Source organism: Chanos chanos, chromosome 2 (assembly GCF_902362185.1).
Source record: "Chanos chanos chromosome 2, fChaCha1.1, whole genome shotgun sequence".
Classification (NCBI taxonomy): Eukaryota; Metazoa; Chordata; class Actinopteri; order Gonorynchiformes; family Chanidae; genus Chanos; species Chanos chanos.
Window position 1 is genome coordinate 41125364 of NC_044496.1, and position 23556 is coordinate 41148919.

The 23556-nt window shown below is 43.8% G+C and overlaps 1 protein-coding gene across 2 annotated transcripts; it reads left to right on the top strand.

The window, feature by feature from the left end:
* The first annotated feature begins 802 nt into the window (after nucleotides 1-802).
* On the top strand, nucleotides 803-21792 carry LOC115804395 (transmembrane protein 189). Of its 2 annotated transcripts, XM_030764810.1 has the most exons (7): nucleotides 803-888; nucleotides 1383-1568; nucleotides 12915-13034; nucleotides 13327-13418; nucleotides 17243-17387; nucleotides 17723-17935; nucleotides 20459-21792. In XM_030764810.1, the coding sequence occupies exons 1-7, from the start codon at nucleotides 882-884 to the stop codon at nucleotides 20578-20580; spliced, it is 885 nt and encodes a 294-aa protein (XP_030620670.1). In that variant the 5' UTR covers nucleotides 803-881; the 3' UTR covers nucleotides 20581-21792. The 2 variants fall into 2 exon arrangements, with proteins under 2 accessions (XP_030620670.1, XP_030620671.1); XM_030764811.1 differs by lacking the exon at nucleotides 803-888 and having other exon boundaries at nucleotides 1363-1568.
* The last annotated feature ends 1764 nt before the right edge of the window (nucleotides 21793-23556 follow it).

The following is a 23556-nucleotide window of genomic DNA, read 5'->3' on the forward strand; positions in this document are numbered from 1 at the left end:
ACGGCCCGATCTATACCATGAGAGGGCGGCAAACAGTAAGGCGCAAAGAGAGAGAGAGAGAGAGAGAGAGAGAGAGAGAGAGAGAGAGAGAGAGAGAGAGAGAGAGAGAGAGAGTTTGTAGTAAGGAGGAAAAAGGATGAATGATTGGTCAAGTGTTTGAGAGCACGCCAGTTAATTTCAAAATAAACAAGACAGGGGAACAGCTGGTCCTTATTTTAGCCTGAAAGTTTTTGTTATATTTTACAATTCCAGTTGCATAATTTGTATAAATAGATGTGCGCAAATAAATGGATACAATACACCTAGAACTGAATGGAATTTCAAAAACTCACACAAAGACGCGATTTTTCTAAGAACCTTCAGAACTTGCATTATACGTGTCACTTGTCGCCGTTGCGAACGGTCACCTTGTCAGTCCAATAAAGTAGGGTGGTGTCTTTACCAGTGGCTTCAGTAAAGCAGAGCAGACGGCGTACCGCCATTTAATGTAGCCCAAAGTTACTAAAATTGATTGGTATTTAAATGTAGAATTTTACAGATGTTCTCATTATTATTAGATTAAAATGTTCTTCGTCAAAGGGTTCCATAAGAATATTTTGGTCACTTGTCGACAAAGTTTGCAGAATTTTGTTTGTTACAAACGGTCTAAACAGTTAAATAACGCAACAGGTTTTTGTAATGTTTCGTCGCTTCCTGAACTGGCTGCCACCAAGGCTGACAAACACTGCAGTCAACTCTCTCACACACTCCAATTATCAGCATCACACACTTCGAGATCGCTGGAGCGCCAGCAACCTAAGGGATCATCAGTATCTTACACAACGCCTACTTTAGTGAGGCACGATACAACATTACCACACAGCTTCCAGGGGGAGGTCCGAATGTCAGGTATTTCTAAACTTGTGATTTTTTTTAATGTAACATGGACCAAATTACATGGCTTTCCATGCACGATAACTTAACTTTTTAAGCGTGACATTAAAGAGCCGAGGGCTTCCGACACGTAAGTCACAGAAAGTGAGCGTTTTAGACCTTCCCTACGAACTAACTCATGTCAAGTAAGCGAAGGGGGGAAAGTTTGCTAAAATAATGACATATTTATTTATTTTTACCCTAAATATCTCATATCAGTCTTTGAGTCGTCTCTCTTTCATTTTTTCTCTCAACTGAAACGTAGTAAAATTGCAGTTACGATATTCTCGGTTAGATTCAGCTCTTACGTACAGTGCTGTTGTAGTTCCGGGTATGTATAGCATCGGTAGAGCAAGGAATCCGTTAGTCAGCTTTTGAGAATTTGTATTGCTCTAATTATAGAAGTATACCAATGATCGTACGTGACATTTATCACTGACTGACAAAAAACGTTTCGATATATGATTTAGCGGAAAGGTGGGGAATAGAAGGGAGAATGGCGGCAGCATTACTCTCAGAGACGGAGATCAGACAGCGGTCTATGGCCGAGGAGGATCCGAACGGCAATGAACATGGGGCGGCTGCCCGCAGCACTGCACCTCGCTGGGGACCGCAGCACGCCGGGGCCCGTCAGCTTGCCAAGTTATACTCTCCTGGTAAGGTAATGTGGCTGGAAATCTTAGAGATGAAATTACACACGGGGTCTCATCCTTCTGCCCTTTCGCTCTCTCGTCTGTCGCACAGCATCCACCGCACTACTGATAGCTTAAGCCACCACAAGTGGAATTGATCAGATAGGCCAGAGTTGAAGCTCGTGAGGTCCATAAGGAATGCATATAGCGTACACGCACACACACACACACACACACACACACACACACACACACACACACACACGTACGTACGTACGTTGTACACTGTGCTTTCTCAGGCGGTAATTCTGTCCTGCTTGCCTACTTGGATTGTTGACGTATGACGTGTTAGTAGAATGACACCTTCTAAGACTACTGCACAATGTATACTCACTAATTATGCAAATGTTGTACAATATGTCACATGGTCCATTTTTCTGTACTCACAGAAATATGCACACTCTTAATATGCAAAGAGAATTTCATTCTTTCTTGTTCAGTGTTGACAGGAACATTCCTCAACCGACTTGGATGTTTTACTCAAAATAAGCATTGTAATCCTAACTGAAGATTTAACTGAACTCTGTTTTTGCCTGTATTTAAAACTCTCTAACGTTCATCGCATGTAATGGTCAGGGGCTAAGCTTTGAGGTCAGATGGGTGTGGAATGAGAGGAGATTCTTATACCAGTGTTGTAATTTCTTACTCTTGTTGAGTTAAAGGGTTAGAGGATGGGACTGGAGGTAATTTGTGTGTGTCAGAGTGTGTGTGTGTGTGTGTGTGTGTGTGTGTGTGTGTGTGTATGTGTGCGTGTGAGAGAGAGAGCGTGAGAGAGGGTTAGGTTCTTTTAGAGTCTCAGCATACTGTAGTGGTGTTTGTATTGTGTCATTTACAGGGAGGGACAGTGTAGGACAAACATCACATTACTGGTTTGCAAGGAAAAGTTGACCCAAGCACTCTTCAGATGAATTTGTGACACATTCCACTGGCTGTCATAGCTGACTTTGAATATGCTACGCTGTAAACAGTAAAAAGTGGGAGCAAATGAAGCCTGGATCTCTTTTGTTCAGGCTTTTCTCTGACTCATACAGCCCTGTTGCTCCTAGCTGTAATGAGAAATAGTTATACAATTGGCTAACCTTTCTTTAACATCACTCACTTGGCTGATGTCTGACCAATCAGGATCCTGTGGATCCTAGTGAATCGAGCATATATCAGACAGCATATAGTGCTTTCTATTAGAGATGCTTAACTTGCTTGAAGATTCTGTTATCTACAAAGTAACAAGCTGTATTTTGGGCTGTTGTCCCACTTTAAAAAGTTCACTAGTTTCTCATATTTCAAAATCAAATTTCAGAGACCAGAATACAGTGCTCTTCACATTACGTGTTGTTTAAGAACACATTGCACTTATGGCTGAACATCAATGTGTTTTTTTTAAATGGATCTAGAGCAGTTCAAACTGGAGAGTCAGAGAGCTTGGACATTGATCCTGTTAGGTAATGGGTCCTGAAAGCTCCAGCTTCACTCTGTGTGTGTGTGTGTGTGTGTGTGTGTGTGTGTGTGTGTGTGTGTGTGTTTATAAAGGTAGAGTGTGTGAGACGGCAATGAACGGGATTGGCGTTTTGGACGCGTTAAGGCTTAAGCGTAGAGTTGGGATTGATGAGGCTTTGGGCGGCTGGATAGCGTCTAAGGCTCATTACCGTAACCCCAGGACATAGAAACAGCTGGACGTGTCTTTCTCTGCCATATGTCTGCGTGTCATGCTCCGCTGACTGCTTTTTATCCCCGCTTCCCAGATTTGCCATGAAGTAAACAGGATTTTTTCCTTTTTTTTTTTTTCTTTTTTTTTAGCTTCTTTATGTTGTTTGTCCTCATTGCTCTCCGGCTTGGCTGTCCTGTCGCCGCTCCCGGGTCACGTGGGTGCCTTCTTAGTGAATGTGTGTGTGCGAGTGTGTGTTTATGTTTGTGTGTCTGTTGTGTCTCCTATTACACTGCAAGATCTTGTTTCCCAAGACTAGATCTAGATCAGTGATCAGGGCTGTGATCTGTGAAGTTTGGCCCCGTGTTCCTGTGCAGGCTCTTGCCGTGACACTGCAAAAATCAGATATGCTAAATAGGGCAAGCTTGCTGCCTATACAGCGTTCCCATAAACACCACAGCCAGATATAGGCAGACACACTGACCCACTACTGTATTAGGAACTGTCTCTTATCAGCTGGGTAACCGCAGCTGTGTTTATTTGTGGTATCTTAGTGATAAAGTGAAGTGTAAAATGTCACCAGCGTGAACAATAAGTTGCTACTGTTCACATTTGAATTTGGGTGACCTTAATGACACACTGGTTTCTTTGATTTCATATTTACTTTGCCTTTCTTTACTTTTTTTTTTATTTTTTTTTTTTTTTTAAATGAAGCAGGCCATTGCTATTTTGAATGGAGTGCAGTTGCATCAGTCTTTGGTCACGTGTGTGAAAGGAGTCCACCTGTTGGTGTCATTGTATAAAACCGGTTTTATTACAAGACGCAGCCGTTAACCCACCTACTGTATAGCTGAATAAGAGTTATTTTGTCTTGCTAGGTGGAAATGAACTGAAGTAACTGAAGTGCTTCCACTGAAGGTCAAGCTTGTTATGAGGACTTATGTGCCCTACGCTCTGAGGCTACTATTTATTATCCATCTAATCTCAGATCAGCTTTATCTGCTCACTGACTCAGTCATAAAATGCTCCTTTTATCCTTATCTGAAAGTAGCATTTAGATTCTTGACCTCCTTGACTTAAGTTTAAGTGCCATTACGTTGTTGTGCCATAAATGTCTGTTTTTTACTTGACATTTGTACTGCTTTTTCTCATGTATTCATGTGAGCTATGCATGTTTTCTGAAAGTTTTGTAAACTACTTTTGAGTTATTTTGTTGTTGCAGAAAAGCGTACCGAATTAAATTTAGAAAGAGAAAGAGGAATGAGACAGAGTTTTAAAGAAAGAGGGGGAGACATGAGGAGGGAGACATAGCTGTGTTTGTGCAGTAGGCAGATGCCTGAATGCTGTGGCTTCGGGCCAAGGGTGTGTGTTTCAGCTCAGGAGTCAGAACTCACGGCAGACAGCCCAGCAAAACATGACACGCAGCACGTCTGCATAACTCAACCCAACACTGAACGATTTAAACCAGCTCAGCTCAGCATTAAAGATGTTAACACAGCTCAACCTGTGACTGAGCACGGCCCAGCTACCGAGCATTCGGCACAGGCCAACTACTGAACATTCAGCACAGGCCAACTACTGAGGACTCAAATACAGCTGAACCCGACCCTGAGCACGCTTATCACAGTGCAAAACTGAACGCAGCACAACAATGGGCACCTTAACTCAGCTCATTATTACACTGCATACTATAGCACAGCTCAGTCCAACCCTGAATGACTTAACACAGCTCACCACACCACTAAGAACAACCCAACACTAGTCATATGTCAGCCATAGCTTGAAATTGGTATGACCAGCCAAATCTGGAAAAGGATTTAAATTTTGGGGTAAACAAATCCACTTTGTCCACCACATTCACAATTATTAACCTAAAAAAAACCCTTTTCCCTTGAATTAAATACGAATAACACGTTTAAAGCAGAAAGATAACGTTGCTAGGGAAGACCTCCACACATGGGCTTCTATGCCTGAAACAGTGGAGCCAAATTATATTCCTTAATTGATTTAAAGCTGTGGTTTGATTTCAGCTTGAACTCTAGATCTTTAGAATAAGACACTCTAGCGGTTTGTTTCTTTCTTTTTTTTCTTCACACCGACAGCAGCTGAGATAACCATGTATAACGTGACAGACTAGCACATTGGTGGCACATTTTCAACATTATTATGATGTGTGCATCACTATTTTCCTGGAAAAGCACAAAAGAAAGCCAGTGAAGAAATCTGATTTTGAAATGAAAGAAGTAAACACAATTTGACAGATCAGGTGTGAAAATTCCAGAAAATGGTGCATGTCATGCGTGGTCTGTCTGACTCAGTATTAAGGAGAAATTGTTCTGAAAATAAAAGAGTCAGCATGGGTATGTCTTTCAGGTAAATTATGTTAATCGGTCAATCACTGTGCTTGGTAGTGTTTTGATACTTTTGTTTTTGAACTTTTTGATAGTGATAATAGTACATGGATTTCAGTGCTCAATACTTTTCCTAAAAAAAAAAAAGGCGGGGAAACACTGTAACATATTTCTTACCTCAACAACATGTTCAGTCAAAACACAAACTTTAAGAACAAAAAATAAATTAAAGCATTGGCGTTCTGTTGTAAAATGACAATGATCTCTGTTAGCGAGCAGCGTAATCTGTAATCCGTAATCATTAAATATGTAGTAATGCTCATGCACATTAATTCATTCTGTTGTGGTTACAGGGACAGATAGCTCACCAGTCCCTCAGACACAGTCATTTACATGGACAACATTTTCACCATTACACTGTAGTAATATATGTATGAATCTATATTATTACTGCGGAGAGATTTCTCAGTCACTGTATTTCTTTCATGGACGTAACAGGTCGGGATGTTTGTTTGACAGATTTATGTCCAAGTTTATCTCCGTATTCCACTTTGGGCCTAACTTTGTTAATGAGTTTAGACATTGCTGCTGCCATTTCTTTGAGTTTGGCCGCTGAACAAAACAAGAGAGTCGTTCACTTGCTCCACCAATACCCTCAACTCAGTTAACGTTTACTGTGGCTCGTGTTATAGACTCAGTCAAGGTCATTTCTTGCTACAGACACACACACGCACACACCACTATCACAATGTCACACCTGTGCGGGGTCAGAGACATAAACCTGTTCAGCAAGATTAAGTACATAAGCGCACAATATAAAAGAATCAATTCTTTCAATATGGTTATGTTATACCGTTTTCAATTACTACTAGTACTGCGATACTTTTTAAATTGCAATGCAACACAAGTGACTAGTATATCAAAAAATTCATTTTCAGCCCTGCCACACTTGCAAATGCATTCAACACTCTACACCTTAGCACTGCTTAGCTAAACTCTGAGAACAGTCCAGTGCTGAACACTCAACTCAGCCACAGACAGGTCAACCCATATGTTGCCTCAACACAATTCACTGTCCAAACTCAACATGATCACAACACCCCGTTTCAATTCGTTTAACACAGCCTCCTGTATAGCACAGGCTAACGGTAATTCAGTCCGTACACTGTGCTCAGTACTGCCCCCTGTCTGCCACAGAATCAACTTTTCAGTGTTGTGCCTGGCTTCTCTTTCCCTCTCTCCACACTTGAGACGATCTCATCTCACGCAATTACACTTTAGGCGGTGAATTATTTAGAACGTGTGCATACACACATATCGCCAGCGTCCCCGGCCATAGGCTCCTGACCTCGGTGGTCGTGAGGTCATGGAGTCAGGACCCGTCTGAGCAGTTATCTCACCCGAGTTGGACCTGCTGACACTCCACTTTGTTCTGCTGAGGAAGACACAAAGACGACATGTCAGCACAAAGGAACTAATACATTAATGACAAGCCGCTGTACCACAGCACATTTCACATGCATGCACACACTCACACAGCACTCACACAACCTCTACACTGAACCATGGCTTTTTTTTGTTTTTTGTTTTGTTTGTTTCTTTTACCTCGGCTCTTGTAAGTGAAGTGTTTTTTTTTTTTTCCTGAATGCAATGGTAAATTACAGAAATTACATGTTCTTAGTATAGGTTAACATTTCACACTATTTGCACTTTTGATCAGTAAGAATAATAATGTTAATCATGAGGATGGTACATCTTTTCTTCTTCTTTTCATCTCTAACTGTGAGAAAATATATGCAGTGTGCATATCACGCCTGTGTGCATATGCTTTAACTGAGAGGACAATTATAACAACTTTAATGTCAGTGTTGATCGAGTGATCATTTTAAATAATAACAAAACAGGTGGTGTCATTACCCAAACCATAAATGACACAAGTTATATTGGAGTATGTGAAGGCACATAAATGAGTAAAGCAGATGTTATCTCAAGGCTTCTCTAAACAGAAACTTGGTCTGTATATACAATGAACAGTTACACCTTTAGTATGAACCCATTCACATGCATTGTCTAAACAAACTCAGGGCACGTGGACCTACTCACATAGACATGGTTATACACTCATGCCTAAATGTACACCAGCTCATAATTATGTACACTACAGATGGTTTTGTTGGTAGGTGCACATTTAATTGTATTGTTTAATCACACACACACACAGACACACATACACACACACACAGAGGCTTGACTGCATTACTATGTCCAGTTTGGACTGTAGCCCAGCACCATAAACAAAAGCCAAGGAAGGTCTGTAGGGAAAAGAGTAGGAAAGATAAAGCACGTAAGAGGAGTAAAGAGAGAGAAAAGACAGGGTACCTGCAATCAGTCCTGCTGGGTTTCTCAATTATGTACCTGCCAGGACATTAAGACTTCAGCTATATACACAACACACAGCCACATCAAAAACATTTGAATGTTAGCTGCATGCACACACACACACACACACACACACACACACACACACACACACACACTTGCACTCTTACCCTGACACACCAGGGTAGCCAAATACGGTTAGACTTAAAGAGCAGCATGGCTGTCATTAATATTAGATAGAGTTCTCCATCAGTTTGCTGGGTTGAGTTCAGGTGACTTTGTGACTGTTGGGGACTGAGGCAGCGGGAAAGCTGTATAATTACTATTATCGAAATTCCATTTTCCAAATCTCTTCCTCCCTGTGTGTCGCACAATCAGCACGGCTCTTAATGTGAACATTATGATGAAGTGGCTTGAGTTTGAAATTTTGATTTTTCAAAACTCGCACTTAGCCTCATTAATCACTTCTCAGGTAGAGATTGGTCCATGAAAACATGTGAAGTTTTTCTGGACGTTAATGGAGGGAAAATGGTGTGGGAGCAGATATGAATGTGGCTAAGCAGCGATCTGGTTAATAAGGGCCAATGATCATATGTAACATTTGATCAAATCAGTCACATCACACACACACACACACTGAACACACATGCACTGAACACACACATGCACTGAGGACACGCTATGCACTAAGCATACAGTGAACACAATGCAAGCTTTCACTGGATGACCTTGAGCTCTGTGCACAGTGGAGCTATTATTGGAGTGTGCAATGTGTTAGTGAGCGGGCGCTTGTGTGTGTGTGCGTGTGTGTGCGTGCGTGTGTGTGTGTGTGCGCTTGTGTGTATGTGTGCGTGTATGTGTGTGGATGGGGAGGGGTGGGTGTCTCAAGGGTCAAGCAAGCCTGTCATCTGTGGCCCCCATCACGGTCACTCGACAAGCTTGGCGCTTATACACACATGCACACACATTTTTGTCTGTCCGTCCATCCCTCTCTCTCAGCGCTGGGATAGGTTGGAATTTTTGGCCAACTCCTAATAGCACTAAGGCCCGAGCTCCTCCCCTATACAGTGTGTGTATTTGTCTGTGTATGTGTGTGGTGTGTATGTGTGTGTGTCTGCAGGCATGCATGTGTGTGTGTATGCTTTATTTAGACCAATGTATTGAAAGCATGGCTTTTGTGTCTCTGTCTGACTGCAGTGACTCAGTCTGCCACTCCATTCCATAAACACAAGGCTGCAGCTCTGTTTTTGTGAATAAGATATGTAACATATTTAGGTATATATGACTGCCACAGGCTTTGTGTGTGTGTGTGTGTGTGTGTGTGTGTGTCCCAGGTTGCATTGTCCACTGAGAGGAGATGAAAGCAGCAAGGCCTGTCACTGATCCATTCGTCCCGATCAAGGGAATTCTACCTCCCTCTCTCTCTTCTCCCTGTATCTTTTCTCTCTGTTTCTCTCTCTCTCTCCTGCTCATACACACTTTTCCACTCTCTGCGTATGACCCACTTTTCTCTCCTCTCCCCCCTTTATCCCAAAGTCCCATTTGAAGACAGGTCTGCAGAGAACAGACCAAGGGACAGTGTGTGTGTGTGTGTGTGTGTGTGTGTGTGTGTGTGTGTGTGTGTGTGTGTGCACGTCCGCGCACATGTGTGGGTCTTTTGTTTGAGTGAGAGACACACATACACATCTCTTTTTTCAGCACAATCATTTTAGATTCATGTCTGTATTTGTTGTGTAGAGCTGTTGCTATATTTGTTATATTTTAATTGTGTTTGTTAATGGCTCTATCAGTGTGTGTGTGTGTGTGTGTGTGTGTACGTGTGTGTGTACGTGTGTGTGTGTGTGTGTGTTTGTGTGTGTGTGTGTGTGTTGAGGGCGAACTGGGAGAGGGAAGATGGAGATGGGGGCAGTGATGGCATGTTGGCAGCGATGCCAGCGTCACTGGGCATTGAAAGGCAGCTATTCTGGGTTCTGTGACGAGGTTTTTGTCCTCCGCTCCCGAGGAGGTGAGAGAGAGTCTTTCAGAAGCCGACAATGTGAAGAACACAAGGCTCTCACACACACTCCAGGACCAAAAAAGAGCCAAAAAAGGAGTCTTTTGTTTAAAGGGGTGGAGACAGAGCCTAAGAAAACACATATTTTACTGCTTGCACAAATCTGACACAGGTTACAAATCCTACGAATTTTACCACCATGAAAGGTGATAGATGATGAGAGCAGTGGAAGTGAACAGGATTTGATCCAGAGATTTGAAAATAAAGACAACTCTGGACATCATCTCACACAGGACAGGAAGAGGAGGTGATTTGTATAGTTTGAAACAACTAGTTTTATAGCCACCTTGCCTTTCTGTTTTTATTTTATTTTTTTTCAATTAATGATGATGCCTCTATTAGCAGACAACCACACAAAGCCATAGAATGGAAATCCATGCTGTTATTGGCTTTTAAAATGGCGTCGAAAGGTAAACGGGTGGAAAAAAGAGAGAGAGAAGAATGCCATTAGCATTCATGGGGTGTTTTTTGGCATTCCAGTCACCCCCTTTGCGACGAATCAGGCGTCGTTGATTAATTTCAGCCTATTAGCCCCTCCAACACCTGCCCCCCCCCCCTCCCCTGTCTCCCAACCCCCTCTTCCACCCAGGTTAATTCCCAAAGCCAGCGTGTGGGGAAAAGGGGTCTGAACGGGCGTGAGCGATGGTGCAGAGGGTTCCTGGGGAGGGTGTTGTTGTCAGGACAGTATTAATGAGCGCGCGGCTCCCGGGTCCCGTGGACAGAGGAGGGGGTGGGAGAGGGGGGGCTGTATTGGCGGTTGCGCGGAGAGGCAGCTCTGTGGAGGCCTGGCCTAGTTTCTGCCCCTCGCCGGGGAACCGTGAGGATCCAAGGACTGACGCTGATCACCTGACAGCTCAACCCCACTGTGGATCTGTGTGTGTGTGTGTGTGTGTGTGAGTGTGTGTGTGTGAGAGAGAGAGGGACAGATAGAAAAGGGGGAAGAGTGTAAACGTAGCTGAGTTTGTGTGAAAGGCTTTTTTTTTTCTCCTGAATCATTTGGGCGGAAACGTGGAACAGTAGTTTAAAGATACTAACAACTTAAGTTGGATACTGCATATGTGTACTCTCCAGTTGAAAAAAAGAGTCTAGTTTCCTCTGTAGTGTCCTTAGTTCAGTCCTTCCATCCCCAAAATACAAGCACACACACACACACACACACACACCTGGTTCCATGGTGCACCTGGCCTGAGCTCTGTTGATTTATCCTCTTCATTTAGACTGACTCCGAGCTCTGTCAGGAGACCTGTGTCTCTCTCACTCTACACCCATCAGGTGTGTGTGCGTGTGTTTTGAAAGAAAGCAGCTGCTGCGGTGTTGGTTGTGTGTGTGTGTGTGTGTGTGTCTATCAGGGAGCGGTGTATTTCTCTGTATAAACAGGTGTTTCTGAGGAGGTCCAGCCAAGCTCTCCTAGATCTTTTTCAGGTGGTCTGATTGTGTGTGCCATGGAATAAACACATTGTTTTGAGGATCAGGTGAGTTTGAGGTGGAAGGTTATCTGTGTCTGTCAGTCTTATACAGGGGTGTACAGTTGCAAGATCAGTTGTTGAGATACACTGTGTGTGTGTTTGTGTGTGTTAGAGAGTGTGTGTGTGTGTGTTCCTTTGCATGTTTGTATGTCTAAAAACAGTGTGTAGCTGTCAAAACCCATTAAAAAAATCAACAAATTACACATGGTCAGTTTTCAACTTGACAGATAAACAGCAAGTATTTGTTCAGTATGTGCACTGGCAGGCTGTAATGTTAAGGTGCCTTGTTTAGATTACTCCAAAGAGGTTTCCATCTGAAATCTGGCTGCCATCACTATCTCTTTCCAGTGGCTCATAACAACTGGTCCACCTCCTGTCTAATGGGTTCAGTGTTTCCAAAGAGCCGCCTCCGCTGTAACTTACTGTACCTCCCCATCATGCAGACACAGAGGAACAGAGAGATGGGGATATGAGAGGAAGAACTGGTGGAGATACACAGAAGCGGTGTCAGCGAGTTAAAAATCGCATATGCGAATGAATGAAACTGAGGGAGAGGAGGACGAGGAGGAGAGAGAGAGCGAGAGAGAGAGAGAGAGAGAGGATGAAAATGTAGACTGGCTGTTCTGATTGTCTGGAGCAGCTCTGTAGCTCCAGTGAATAATTTAACACCACTTTAATCAGGCTCCCTGCCCACAACGACACGACGGGCATCAGGGTGGTCCGAACGCTGCCCTTGGACCCTCCCTGACCCCCAAAGGCCCGTGACCCCTAGGCCGACCTTCGGGTTTTTAGCTGTGTCAGGTCCATACCTTGCGCCCAGAGGTTGTGACCCTGGCCTAGCCGTACACTTGTCTTCATCCTGCCGATTACTCCGGAGTCACTGTGCGTAATCTGACACACACACCATCAAACACACACACTCGGCCAGTCTCCTGTCCGCTGACCTTATTGACCTTTCTGACCTCTCTGCAGCGTTGGTCGGCTGCCATCCCTTCTCTCGCTCGGAGCAGCCTGTTTAACATTCTTATACCAGAGGATTGCTAATCAACCATTTTATTCTTGAACAATGCCTTTTCATCTTAGTTTGCATAGTTAACTTACTTCCTATTTTGTTTTATGTAACTGACGTCTAGTGGATTTTCTTTACTCTCTTGTATTTTTTTGTTGTTTATGAATCAGACTGTTTTGATTTTTTTTTTGTTCAATTCTCTGACAGGTTTCATTTTTGGTGTTTTCAGTCCAGGTTGCTGTATACTCATTGTGTCTCCTGCTTTTGACAAAACATAAATGTTTATGCACTTTGACCCATACCATGAGATGATTTTCACTGTTTGAATGTAGTATCATTCTGTCAAGAGCTGTTTGTTGACATGTCTGTCCTCTCTCTCTCTCTCTCTCTCTCTCTCTCTCTCTCCATAGGAAAGCGTTTACAGGAGTGGATTTGTGTGGTTCTGTGCCTCTCTCTCTTCGTTATAAACTTCCTCTTCCTCCTCATAAACTTCTCCACAGTGCACATCTATAAAATTATCTTTGGCGTGGGTAAGTTTCTCCGTCAGGGCTTGGTGTTAACCAGGTCAGTGTCTGTCTACAGTGTTCACTGGTTTCACTTGGTCCTCTGTGTTACCACTATGTCCTCTTTTTGAGTCTGTGTATGTGTGTGTTACTGAGCATTCACATCCTTATGTTCTCTCTGCCTTATCCTCATCCTGTGTGTCATTGTTTCACACAATATTGCCCACATACCAAATGGGATAAATATATCCTTTCTTTTGTTCTCTTTCTCTCTCTCTCTCCCTTGTTCTCTTTCTCTCTCTCTCACTTTTTTTCCCAGTGTTTGGTATCGTGACGGCAGACTTTGCCTCTGGCATAGTGCACTGGGGAGCTGATACCTGGGGTTCAGTCGACATCCCTGTCATTGGGAAGGTGAGAGGCAGTTCTGTTCCCAGATCAGCTTTCTGCTGATTCACTGGAGGTCAAAGCACTATTACTGGTCCTGGATCAGCCCTTATAGGGCTGTGTAAAGTAGACTGGTTGATTTAAAACACAGATAAGAGGGATTTGAGTTAATTAAACTGGAGGCAATGAGAGTGGTTGTGGCTGTATCATGGGGGTTCTTTTTTGTTGTTCAAAAAGAAACTGGATGAAACACATTTTTCGCATTTGTAATAGCAGAGAAATGGTTGTAAACTATGCATTAGATTCTTCAGAAAATATCAAACCTTAGTAACTTACTCTCACCATATCCACAGCTGTGCAAGATAGTGACAAACACTTGTATTTTTCCCAGTCTTATAAATAATGCTGTAAATTATGTATTACTTTTAAGTCGGGTCCCACCTCAGTCACAGTGTTTCATATTGTTTAGGTGTGCAGGTATTTGTAGTACTTGTTTCAAAAACATAATGGACACGTTGGCCCTCTTGTGGAATTATCATCAGAAAGATGCCTCTTCCACCTCTGCCCTAACCAACACACACATGCGTGTGCGTATATACACAGACACACAGAGTGACTACACACACACGCGTGTGCGTATATACACAGACACACAGAGTGACTACACACACATGCGTGTGCGTATATACACAGACACACAGAGTGACTACACACACATGCGTGTGTGTATATACACAGACACACAGAGTGACTACACACACATGCACACACACACACAGCAGGAGCTCTTCACTTATTACCATGTTTGATTTTAACAAATGACCCTGTTTAATTTTCACATGAGCCTTCTGCTTTATTGGCCTGTTGTGGTTTACTCAAGGCTCATGACCGAAGGAAGCGAAATGCCATCCCCTCCCCGGGGGGAAGTCCTCCCTCTTCCTACTCCTGGCGCTCTAAACCTCCAAACCTTAACCCCCCACTTCACTCACCCTCCACCCCGCAGGGGGTATGAGGAACACCCAGGAGGTTCGAATTAATGCAAAGCATGGTGGCCGATCTCTTCACCCAATCACGGAAAAGGTCACCCTTACGCCTGTCCAATTAAAAGGCAGCTGGCCCCTTTTGCTCTTTGTGTAGGACAGGTAGGAGTGATGAATCTGTGGCCATTTACGTGCTGCTTGTGGGCGGGTTGGGTTATCATGCCATTATGTGTACCAAGATGGCTCTGTTTTGGGGGTTGGCAGTGTAGCATTGAGAATTTGGGCAAATCATGCCAAGCAGTAACAAAGCCAGTATTACTTACCCCTCCAGTAATTACACTATAACGCAGCTACAGCAGGCTAGCAGAGCTAATAACTAGAAACAAGGCAAAGCAGCCACTGGGCAGGTGGATACTGCAGTACACTGTAACATTGTTATGACAATAATTAGGACCGCAATGTTATTGCAAATGCTCTATATGTCTATAAATCCCACACTGCCTGTTAAAACTGTCTTTAAAAGTCTTTTTAACAGCATGTGTAGCCTGCAGTTTTCAGATGTTCTGCGTTTGAAGACATAAGCAATAGCACATTAATATGTGCAGGTTATATAATATTCAGCTTTTTTGTAAAGAGCAAGATTGCTGTGATGTATGGCTATTTGGGTATGGGTAGCAGAATAGAAAGGCAGAAAGTCTGTCAGGCCTTGATTTTGGATTGCTGTGCTCATCTGGAGGGATTCGCATTGTCCTCTCTCTCAGCTTCTGGCACAGAGGTTGTATGTGTTCCATCCATCTCTATGTCCTGGTGAGAGAGGGCGTCATCTGAACAGACAGTCCACCCCCTCCCAAATTGACCAACATCCCCGCGGATCCAGCCAACGGACCGCGCCGCTTGCCGACCGTCTTTCATCAGCCTCCGTTTGTGCTGGGGAAAAAAAACCGTCCCGGCAACGACACCCGCCGCCAATCCCTCTACTGTCCATGATAATTGGGATCCGCCACCTGGGAGTGATGGGACTTCAAAAAGAGCGAGGGAATTTGCAGACATCCAGAACGTAGCCGTTTTAAGACCCTTAACCAGCAGATTAAAGACGGTACTTAAACCGACGGAACGACTTTTTTTTCTTGTTCATCCCTTCAAACAAGAAGCATCGTCAACTTGAGGGGAAATCGTTAATGAGCGTGATTAAACAGGCACTTAAGAGGGAGAGGATCGAGGGAAAACGTGTGAGATGAGAATAAAAAATGAAAAGAATTTCTCTTTTCGCGCGTTTTTGTGTGTGTGTGTGTGTGTGTGAGAGAGAGAGAGATGGGCAAAGGAGGATTGCGTTTCCTGGCGATGACTGGGTTGCTAGGGCAATCTGGAGATGTGAGCGCTGATTAGGCGAAGGGTTGGGCGAGGCAGGCCGCTAAACGGTGTGGGATTAGCGGCGGTGTGGCTGCAGTGTGCCGGAGAGTCTGCGCACACACACACATGCTCACTCTGTGTGCCGTCCGTGGCTTAGCGCTCTTTTAATCTCGTGGACGAACCGAAGGAAGGAAACGAGGAGAGCGGGAGGGCAGATAATTGTCGAAATATCAACAGATAGTTTTCCCGCGCTCCAGCAGAGAGTCGCTACGCGCCCTCAGATATAGGTGTGATTGAGTTCGGACCACAAAACGACAGATAATGACTTTTTCCCCTCTCCCTCCCTCCCTTTCTCCTTCCAGCCTCGACTACGAGAAACGCTATGGTAATGTGGCTCCAAACGATTCGTCGCTTTTTTTATGTGAAGGAAATAAATTACCTTCATTCTGTATTTTCCTTTGTGCTTCTGCGATTCTTTCTCTCACTCGTCCCCCTCTTTCATTTGCGACACCCGCGCCGTCGCAGGCGGACGCCCTGGCTCAAAAGCGGCGCTCCCTGGTTTGAGTGACAGGAGCCACTGGGATACTCTTTTTCATGAAGCGGGTTTGGAACGGCGGGGAGGTGCTGTTTTATGCCGGGTTATCTCTGTGCTTCATAACGCGTAGCTCGTGAGGCAGACCTAGCCAGCTATGCTCTCACACGCTGTCGTTTAAACTCCTCGAACAACCGCACAAACACACCGTAGACTCTATCTGTAACCATCAACTGTGATCTCCCTTAACGCTCCAGATGAAGTTTAGCTACAGCATGTCAGCCTTGGTTCACCCCCACCCCAATCCATTTCTTTCGTTTCGTTTCTTTTTTTTTTCATTGTTTTGGTTGAATTCCATTCTCTCCATTTGCTCTAAACACTAAAATTCGCATCTTGTCACACACATCCCTCTGCTTACACTGAGATAATATAACAGCGTTGGCTCCAGCTCTCTTCTGGAGCAGCAGTGTTTGTTGAAGTTCCATCCATATCTGAGACTCCCGTGTACATGTGTGGTGGGTTAAAAAGAAAACAAAACCAGTAATATTGATTAGTAACTCTTCTCCAGAAGAAGGTGGGCTGTAAGGGCCTTTTGGCTGTGACGTATGTCCAAAAGATGACTCACATCATCTGGGTCCTTGAGCCTGTAACATTATAACAGTGTAGACAGTGGAGGTTCACAGATGACTGGGAACTGAAAGGTAGCTGGTCCAAACTCCCATATAAGGTGTTCCCCGTAATGCGCAGAACTGCAGGCTCAGAGTCTGGCTTCATACTTCTGCTGTTTTAACCTCAGAGTTGATGCACTTCAACCAAGTGACTCCAGGAGTTCTACAACAAGACACCCATATTCCCTCAATCCCAACGGGGTGTCTTTACAAAGAAAGGCTCGATCTCAATGAATCTGTCATGGTTACGTTAAGTTCTTAAAAGGGGGAGAAAAAAAGTATTTCCCCTTAATTGGTTTTTTTTTTCCCTTCGGTCTGCAGGCATTTATTCGTCCTTTCCGGGAGCACCACATTGACCCAACGGCCATCACTAGACACGACTTCATAGAGACTAACGGAGACAACTGCATGATTACAATCCTCCCTCTGGCTCACATGACATACAAATTCCTGTCCTATCCACCAGGTACCACAAGCACATACAAATATATGCATGTATACACATATGTATACACATACACACATACATCCAAACAGCCAAAAGTGCAGACCAGTTCCTAAAAATAAAATACGAACAGAAAAAATGTCTGACTGTAAAGCATGGTCTTTTAATTTATCCGTTTGCGTAAAGATAAATGTCTCTCTCTTCTAAGCTCTACCAGATCCCTCCAAACTCTGTCTCTATCACTGTGATTCATAACTGAATTATGTTGTTTTTTGTATTTCTCTCTTACCATCTCCTTGTCTCTCTCTATCCCCCCTCTCTCTCTCTCTCTCTCTCTCTCTCTCTTTCTGTGGTAGATGCCCTTGCAGAGTCTTACCCATGGGAGTGTTTTGTGTTTGCTTTGGCGGTCTTCGTCACCATGACCAATCAGATCCATAAGTGGTCCCACTCTTACTTTGGGCTGCCACGCTGGGTCACTCTGCTTCAGGACTGTCACCTGGTCCTGCCCCGAAAACACCATCGAATCCACCATGTCTCTCCACACGAGACCTATTACTGCATTACCACAGGTACAGACATGCACACACAACTCACACCTCACACACATACACACCACACTGCATCCAACACATCTCTCCTTATGAGACCTATTACTGCATTAACACGTACACACACACACACACACACACACACACACACACACACACACACACAAGCATCACATAAAAACACACACATACATACCATACTGATTCCAGCTCATCTCTCCATATGAGGCCTATTACTGCATTACCAAAGGTACACACACACACACTCCACTGCATCCACCCTATGTCTATGTCAACAGAACGAACACACAAATATACACATACATTTACTACTACTGTATCTGGCAAGAACTTATCACTCTATTATCATAGGTACACATACACACTGTTGTATCCACCACATCTATCCACAAGTATTATGTCACTACATTACCACAGACGCACACAGACACAAGTATTTCACACATATTTCACTTACTGGTCTACCTTCAGCAACTGTTCTTACTGAAATAGTCCATTGCTTTGTGTGTACTTGCTATATCTCACAAAGTTTTCGCAGTTACAGTTCCTAAAGACCCTATGTGAGAACAAGGGAGTTGGCAGAGGTGTAGTCAGGGATTTTCACACGTCAGAATTTGATGGATAATTTTATAGAGAAAAACCAGCACAGTGGTGTACAAACACTGTTTGACACAGTACTCTTAGAGATGTAGTCAAATGTTTATACTTTGAGCAACTAAAAATATTATTCCCAGTTTGACATCATTTTTGAAGTGGGTTTACATGTGATAGAGCTGATGTTAAAGGACAGATATTCAGCAGAGATACCTTCACTTTGACTGGAGTGGGTCTTAGAGAAACAGTTTGTCATAACAGACTGTTACTAGACTTATATAGGTGAACAGTAACATGCCAGAATGCACAAATATACTCACACACACACACACACACACACACACACCACTCACTCACACACATAAATGCTTAAAGTTGAAGAGTAATGTCTGAGTGGAGTTTCACCAGCACAGACTGTTAGCTGTGGGTAAAAATAACTTTGAAGCACAAGTGATTTGGCTGTGTGTGTGTGTGAAGGCATTAAATCTGTGTGATGGCACCAGTATTCAGTATGCAATGTGTGTGTGTGTGTGTGTGTGTGTTTATCTGGGGGGGGTAGAGAGAGAGAGAGAGAGAAAGAGAGAGTGGAGTGGGAATGCTTTTGCGTCACCCTGCGCCCCAGTGGACGACAGATGTGAGTGTGAGTGTGTGTGTGTGTGTGTGTGTGTGTGAGAGAGAGAGAGAAAGAGACAGAGTGTTAGTGAGCGCGTTTGTATGTGGGTGGGTGAGTGAGTGGAAGCAGGTCTACCTGACCCCCTCCCCTCTCTGGTCCCTAACCCCAGTGGGGGAAGGTTGAGAGGAGAGGAGAGGAGGGGGGTCTCTCGCTGAGGGAGTCGTGCTGCGCTGCCGTGAAGACCCTCCCCCCCCTCACGCCCCCCGTCTCCATCCCCAGGGCCCACAGTCTGCCTTTGTGTGTGCCAGTGGCTGACAATCTCCATGTATATTTAATGTTAACCTGCTGTCAGCGCTAACAAATAGGCCTGCATAGAGACAGAGAAAGAGAGAGAGCGAGAGACAAAGAGGAGAAATCAAACAAACAAGATGAGCTGCGCTGCTCTCTTCCGACAACGAGAGGGGTCACTGCAGGGACAGGGACCACTGCATTCACACACTGCACACACCACACACACACACACACACACACACACTACACATAAGTAGCACTGAGACAACTCTATGTGTAGTTAAAACACACTAGTACAGAGACACATTTGACAGCCCATGTTTTATGAGTTCAAAGTGTATGTCTGCACATGTATTTGTCAATACTGGGTGTGTTTGCACAATCGTTCTGTGACTAGATGTTGTTTGCTGTAGGTGTATGTGTTTATTGATATCAATTTGAGATGTTTATGAGACTAACAATATGTCTAGATGTGTCTGAATATATGCCTTTGTGAAAGAATGCATGGGCGTGTGTGTGTGTAGTTATGGTCCACCGTGTGTGTGTGTGGGTGTGTCTTGCTAAAATGACTTTCATGTGAAAGCCCAAGGGGCTGTTCAGTCACAAGGCAGAGGCAGGGTGCGGTGCGTGTGTGTGTGTGCGCGTGTGTGTTCAGCGGGGCTGGATAGTGAGTGTGTATGCTGGATGACTGGGATGGGGGATGTGGAACATATTTATACCTGTAAGTGTACATTATTCTGCTATGAAAGCCTGACCTCCTGCCAGCCCCCTAGGGAAACACCATCCAAGGAGCGCTGCTGCAATGCCTACGCTGTGAGTCTGCATGCACGTGCACATGCATTTGTGTGCGTGTGTGTATGTGTGCGCGCGCATGTGTGTGTGTGTACTCGTGTGTATTGGGAAAATGTGACTGATGTTACTGTCTTTTTCTTTCCTTCCTCTCTTATGCTTTCCTTCTGTTACGCTTTTGTTCTCTCTCTCTCTCTCTCTCTCTCTCTCTCTGTCTCTCTCACTCTCTCTCTCAGGCTGGTTGAATTATCCTCTGGATAGAGTTGGTTTCTGGCGGAGGATGGAGTGGCTGATCGAGCTGCTGACTGGTCAGAAGCCACGCAGCGATGACATGGCCTGGGCTAAGAAGACAGAGTGATCAGCAGTCCTCTCTGGATCTTTCTCTCCCTCCGTCTCTCTCTCCAGACGTGCCGGTTCAAATATGGGCCTTTCCACCTCGCCACACCCCACCCCAACCCCCACTTCCCCCCAAAAAACCCCCCAACCCTCTTCTTCTAAACCTCTCCCTTTTCTTCTCTCCTTTTTTCTCTCTCTCCTGCCTTTTAGCACAGTTCCACGTAACCCTGCTGCTGAGGCCTTAATTGTCTACAAGGTCTTCAACACAAGAGCCATCAATCCTGTTCAGACACACCCACACACACACACACGCACAAACATGCTCACACACATACACACTTGCACACATAGACAGAGAGGGACTGAGGGTAAAGATTTGGCATTAATACAGCTGAGGGTAAAAGGTTTTTTTGTTTATTTGTTTGTTTTTTTTGTTGATTGACATATTTTGCTGTATTTTGCTAATAGTTATTCTCCAACTGAGCAGTATCTTCTTGCATCGCCTAACTAACCCATCATTGTTTTATTAGTCTGTGCGTGAGAGAAGTGTGTGTTTCCTGGAGGATGGGCTCTCTGGGTTACAAAAGCTGTCACCCCATTATCTCACAAGTGTGGACTGAGAGAGAGAGAGAGAAAGAGAGAGAGAGAGGCATATTGGATATATATTTGATTGGGCAAAAAGATGAGAGCAACCAGTGCTAGGGAGAGAGTGTGTTTGCTGATCTCTTTCTCTGCAGTTTTCCCCTGAGTAAAAGGCAGTAATCCGTGTGGAGAGGTAGATTCTGTTCATTTTCCCTCATTGTTGCAACACACACACACACACACACACACACACACACACAATCATCCTTCAGTAGGGGTGAAACAGGCACAAAATGGTGGGTGTTCTTTTTCAGAAAGGTAAAACACAGGGAAGGGCCTTTGTTGGGCATCTAAGGAACCTTTTTTTTGTTTCTATCTCTGCCACCTTGGCCAAACATGTGGCCTTTCTCTGTTGAGCCAACTGAATGTTTGTTCCCTGAATGTCTCTCGTAGGTCTGCCACTGGCCTTACGTTTTTGGGATGGGCTCACTTATGTGGAAAAACGTCTGGTTGGATTTGTGCAGAGATAGGGAACCTCAGTGAGCGGAGAGTAGTGTTATGGTCCTGCTTTGGATTAGATCACACATGAAGTAGACAGAAAAATGTCAACAAAAGGTCAAAGTGAAAAATGGGTTTTTTGTTTTGTTTTGTTTTTTTTGTTTGTTTGTTTTGTCTTGGGGTTTTTTAAATGTTGAGCTTTAAATGTTGTTTTGTTTCTAGACAATTCTTGCACTTATGTTTAAGCCAATAATATGACATAATATATATTCATATTTTTTAAATTGTGAGTACCACACAAAAAAGCCTGACACACCCACTCTTAAATCATATTAAGACACACACACACACACACACACTCAAAGCACACGGCTTTCTGATGGCACAAATCTCAGATCTCCTCGTCAGTTGGAATAAGAATGCAGCCATAATGTGTCCTGTTGTTTAGAGTTACTGTATGATGATGGATTCATTTGTTCATACCAACAGCTGCACTTTTGACTTTTGTTTTGTCTCTCTGGCTTTATAATTTTTCTATTTTTTTATTAAAAAAACGAGCAGCCTTGTATTTATTCTTACTTTCCATTTCGCAGCTAATCTTCGCTGCTAGTTTGCCTTAAATCAATGTTTTTATTAGCGGTATGATTTAATAAATATTTAGGAAACAAATGTGGTGACGTGTTCTTCGTTTATTTCGAGGTCTTAAAACTTGGTTCTAAATTAGAATTTTGAAGTGTTTCAGACACTTTTAAATGTTTTGTGCTCTCATTTAAAAAACTTTTAATTCGGTCTACGTCGTAAACGAACCAATTAACAGGAGGACTCGTCAAGTGTTTATAAAGAAGTTATTGTGATTACAAAGTATCGTGTCGAGTGAGAAGGAAGTCTTAAAAGCCGTCAGAAGATTAGAGAGGCCTGAGTCACTAGCCTCCCGCCAACCCTCATAAAAAGTGATGGAATTACATGTGGAAAATTACTCGCAGTGTGGTCGAATTGCGTCTGGTTTGAATTCTGAACCCTGAACACTGATTTTACAAATCGTTAAGAGGAGTTGCGATGTTCTTTAGGACGTGAAGGTTGGCTATTAACGATCCACGAGCTCCCTCCAGTGGCTGAAGAACATACATAAATTATATCCGTATAGCGATGCGAGAATGTACAGTTCCTCCATTTCAGTTTGAGGAACAACTTCACTACTTCTCAGCCCCCCCCCCCCCCGCCTTTTTTTTCCTTTGCAATATTTTCTACTGATGAAAAATGTTGCCTGGAATGCTGCAGGAACCTGAGTGTCTTGAAAAATGTGTCATTTTCAATGCAGTATGGTGCAGAACCTGAGGAAATAACCTTGATGTTCACGCACAAATGAATGCAGCTTCACAGGTTTTGTTTTGTAGTACATATTTTGGGGTTTAAAAAAAACTCAAATGTGTAAGCTGCATGTGTATTTTTAATATTGTCAGAGAAGAGGAGACATTGTAAATGCTATGTCCCTAGATGGTCAGGTTGGTAGTTGTCAGATAATGTAAATTCCAACAGAAAGAGAGACCATGCATAGGTGTATGTGTATGTTAGCTGACAAGGATAGATTCACTGTTGTTTATTGTGTGTGAGAGACACCATGTGTGTGTGTTTGTTAACTGACTGGGATACATTCATTACTGAAGAATATGTATGGCAGTGTGTGTGTGTTAGTTGACATGCAAGTATTTGCTGTTGAACAGTGTGTGTGATTGGGATATGTGAGGGTGAATGCCCACATCAATGCCTTGCTCTCTACACTGCTGCAGCAGACTGCTGATGTTGCTCGGCGACAGACGCAGGTACCTAAGGGAGGAGACAAGCACACACAGCATCCAATCACTACCTCTTTACTGTCAACGGCAGCCAATCACAGTGCGTCCACTTAAAGAGAGGGCAG

What these genes read in the sequence shown, in the direction of transcription:
- LOC115804395 (XM_030764810.1), top strand. An exon ending in ATTCCTGTCCTATCCACCAG is followed by an intron (nt 17,388 to 17,722) that starts GTACCACAAGCA and finishes TTTCTGTGGTAG; the next exon opens with ATGCCCTTGCAGAGTCTTAC. An exon ending in CTATTACTGCATTACCACAG is followed by an intron (nt 17,936 to 20,458) that starts GTACAGACATGC and finishes TCTCTCTCTCAG; the next exon opens with GCTGGTTGAATTATCCTCTG.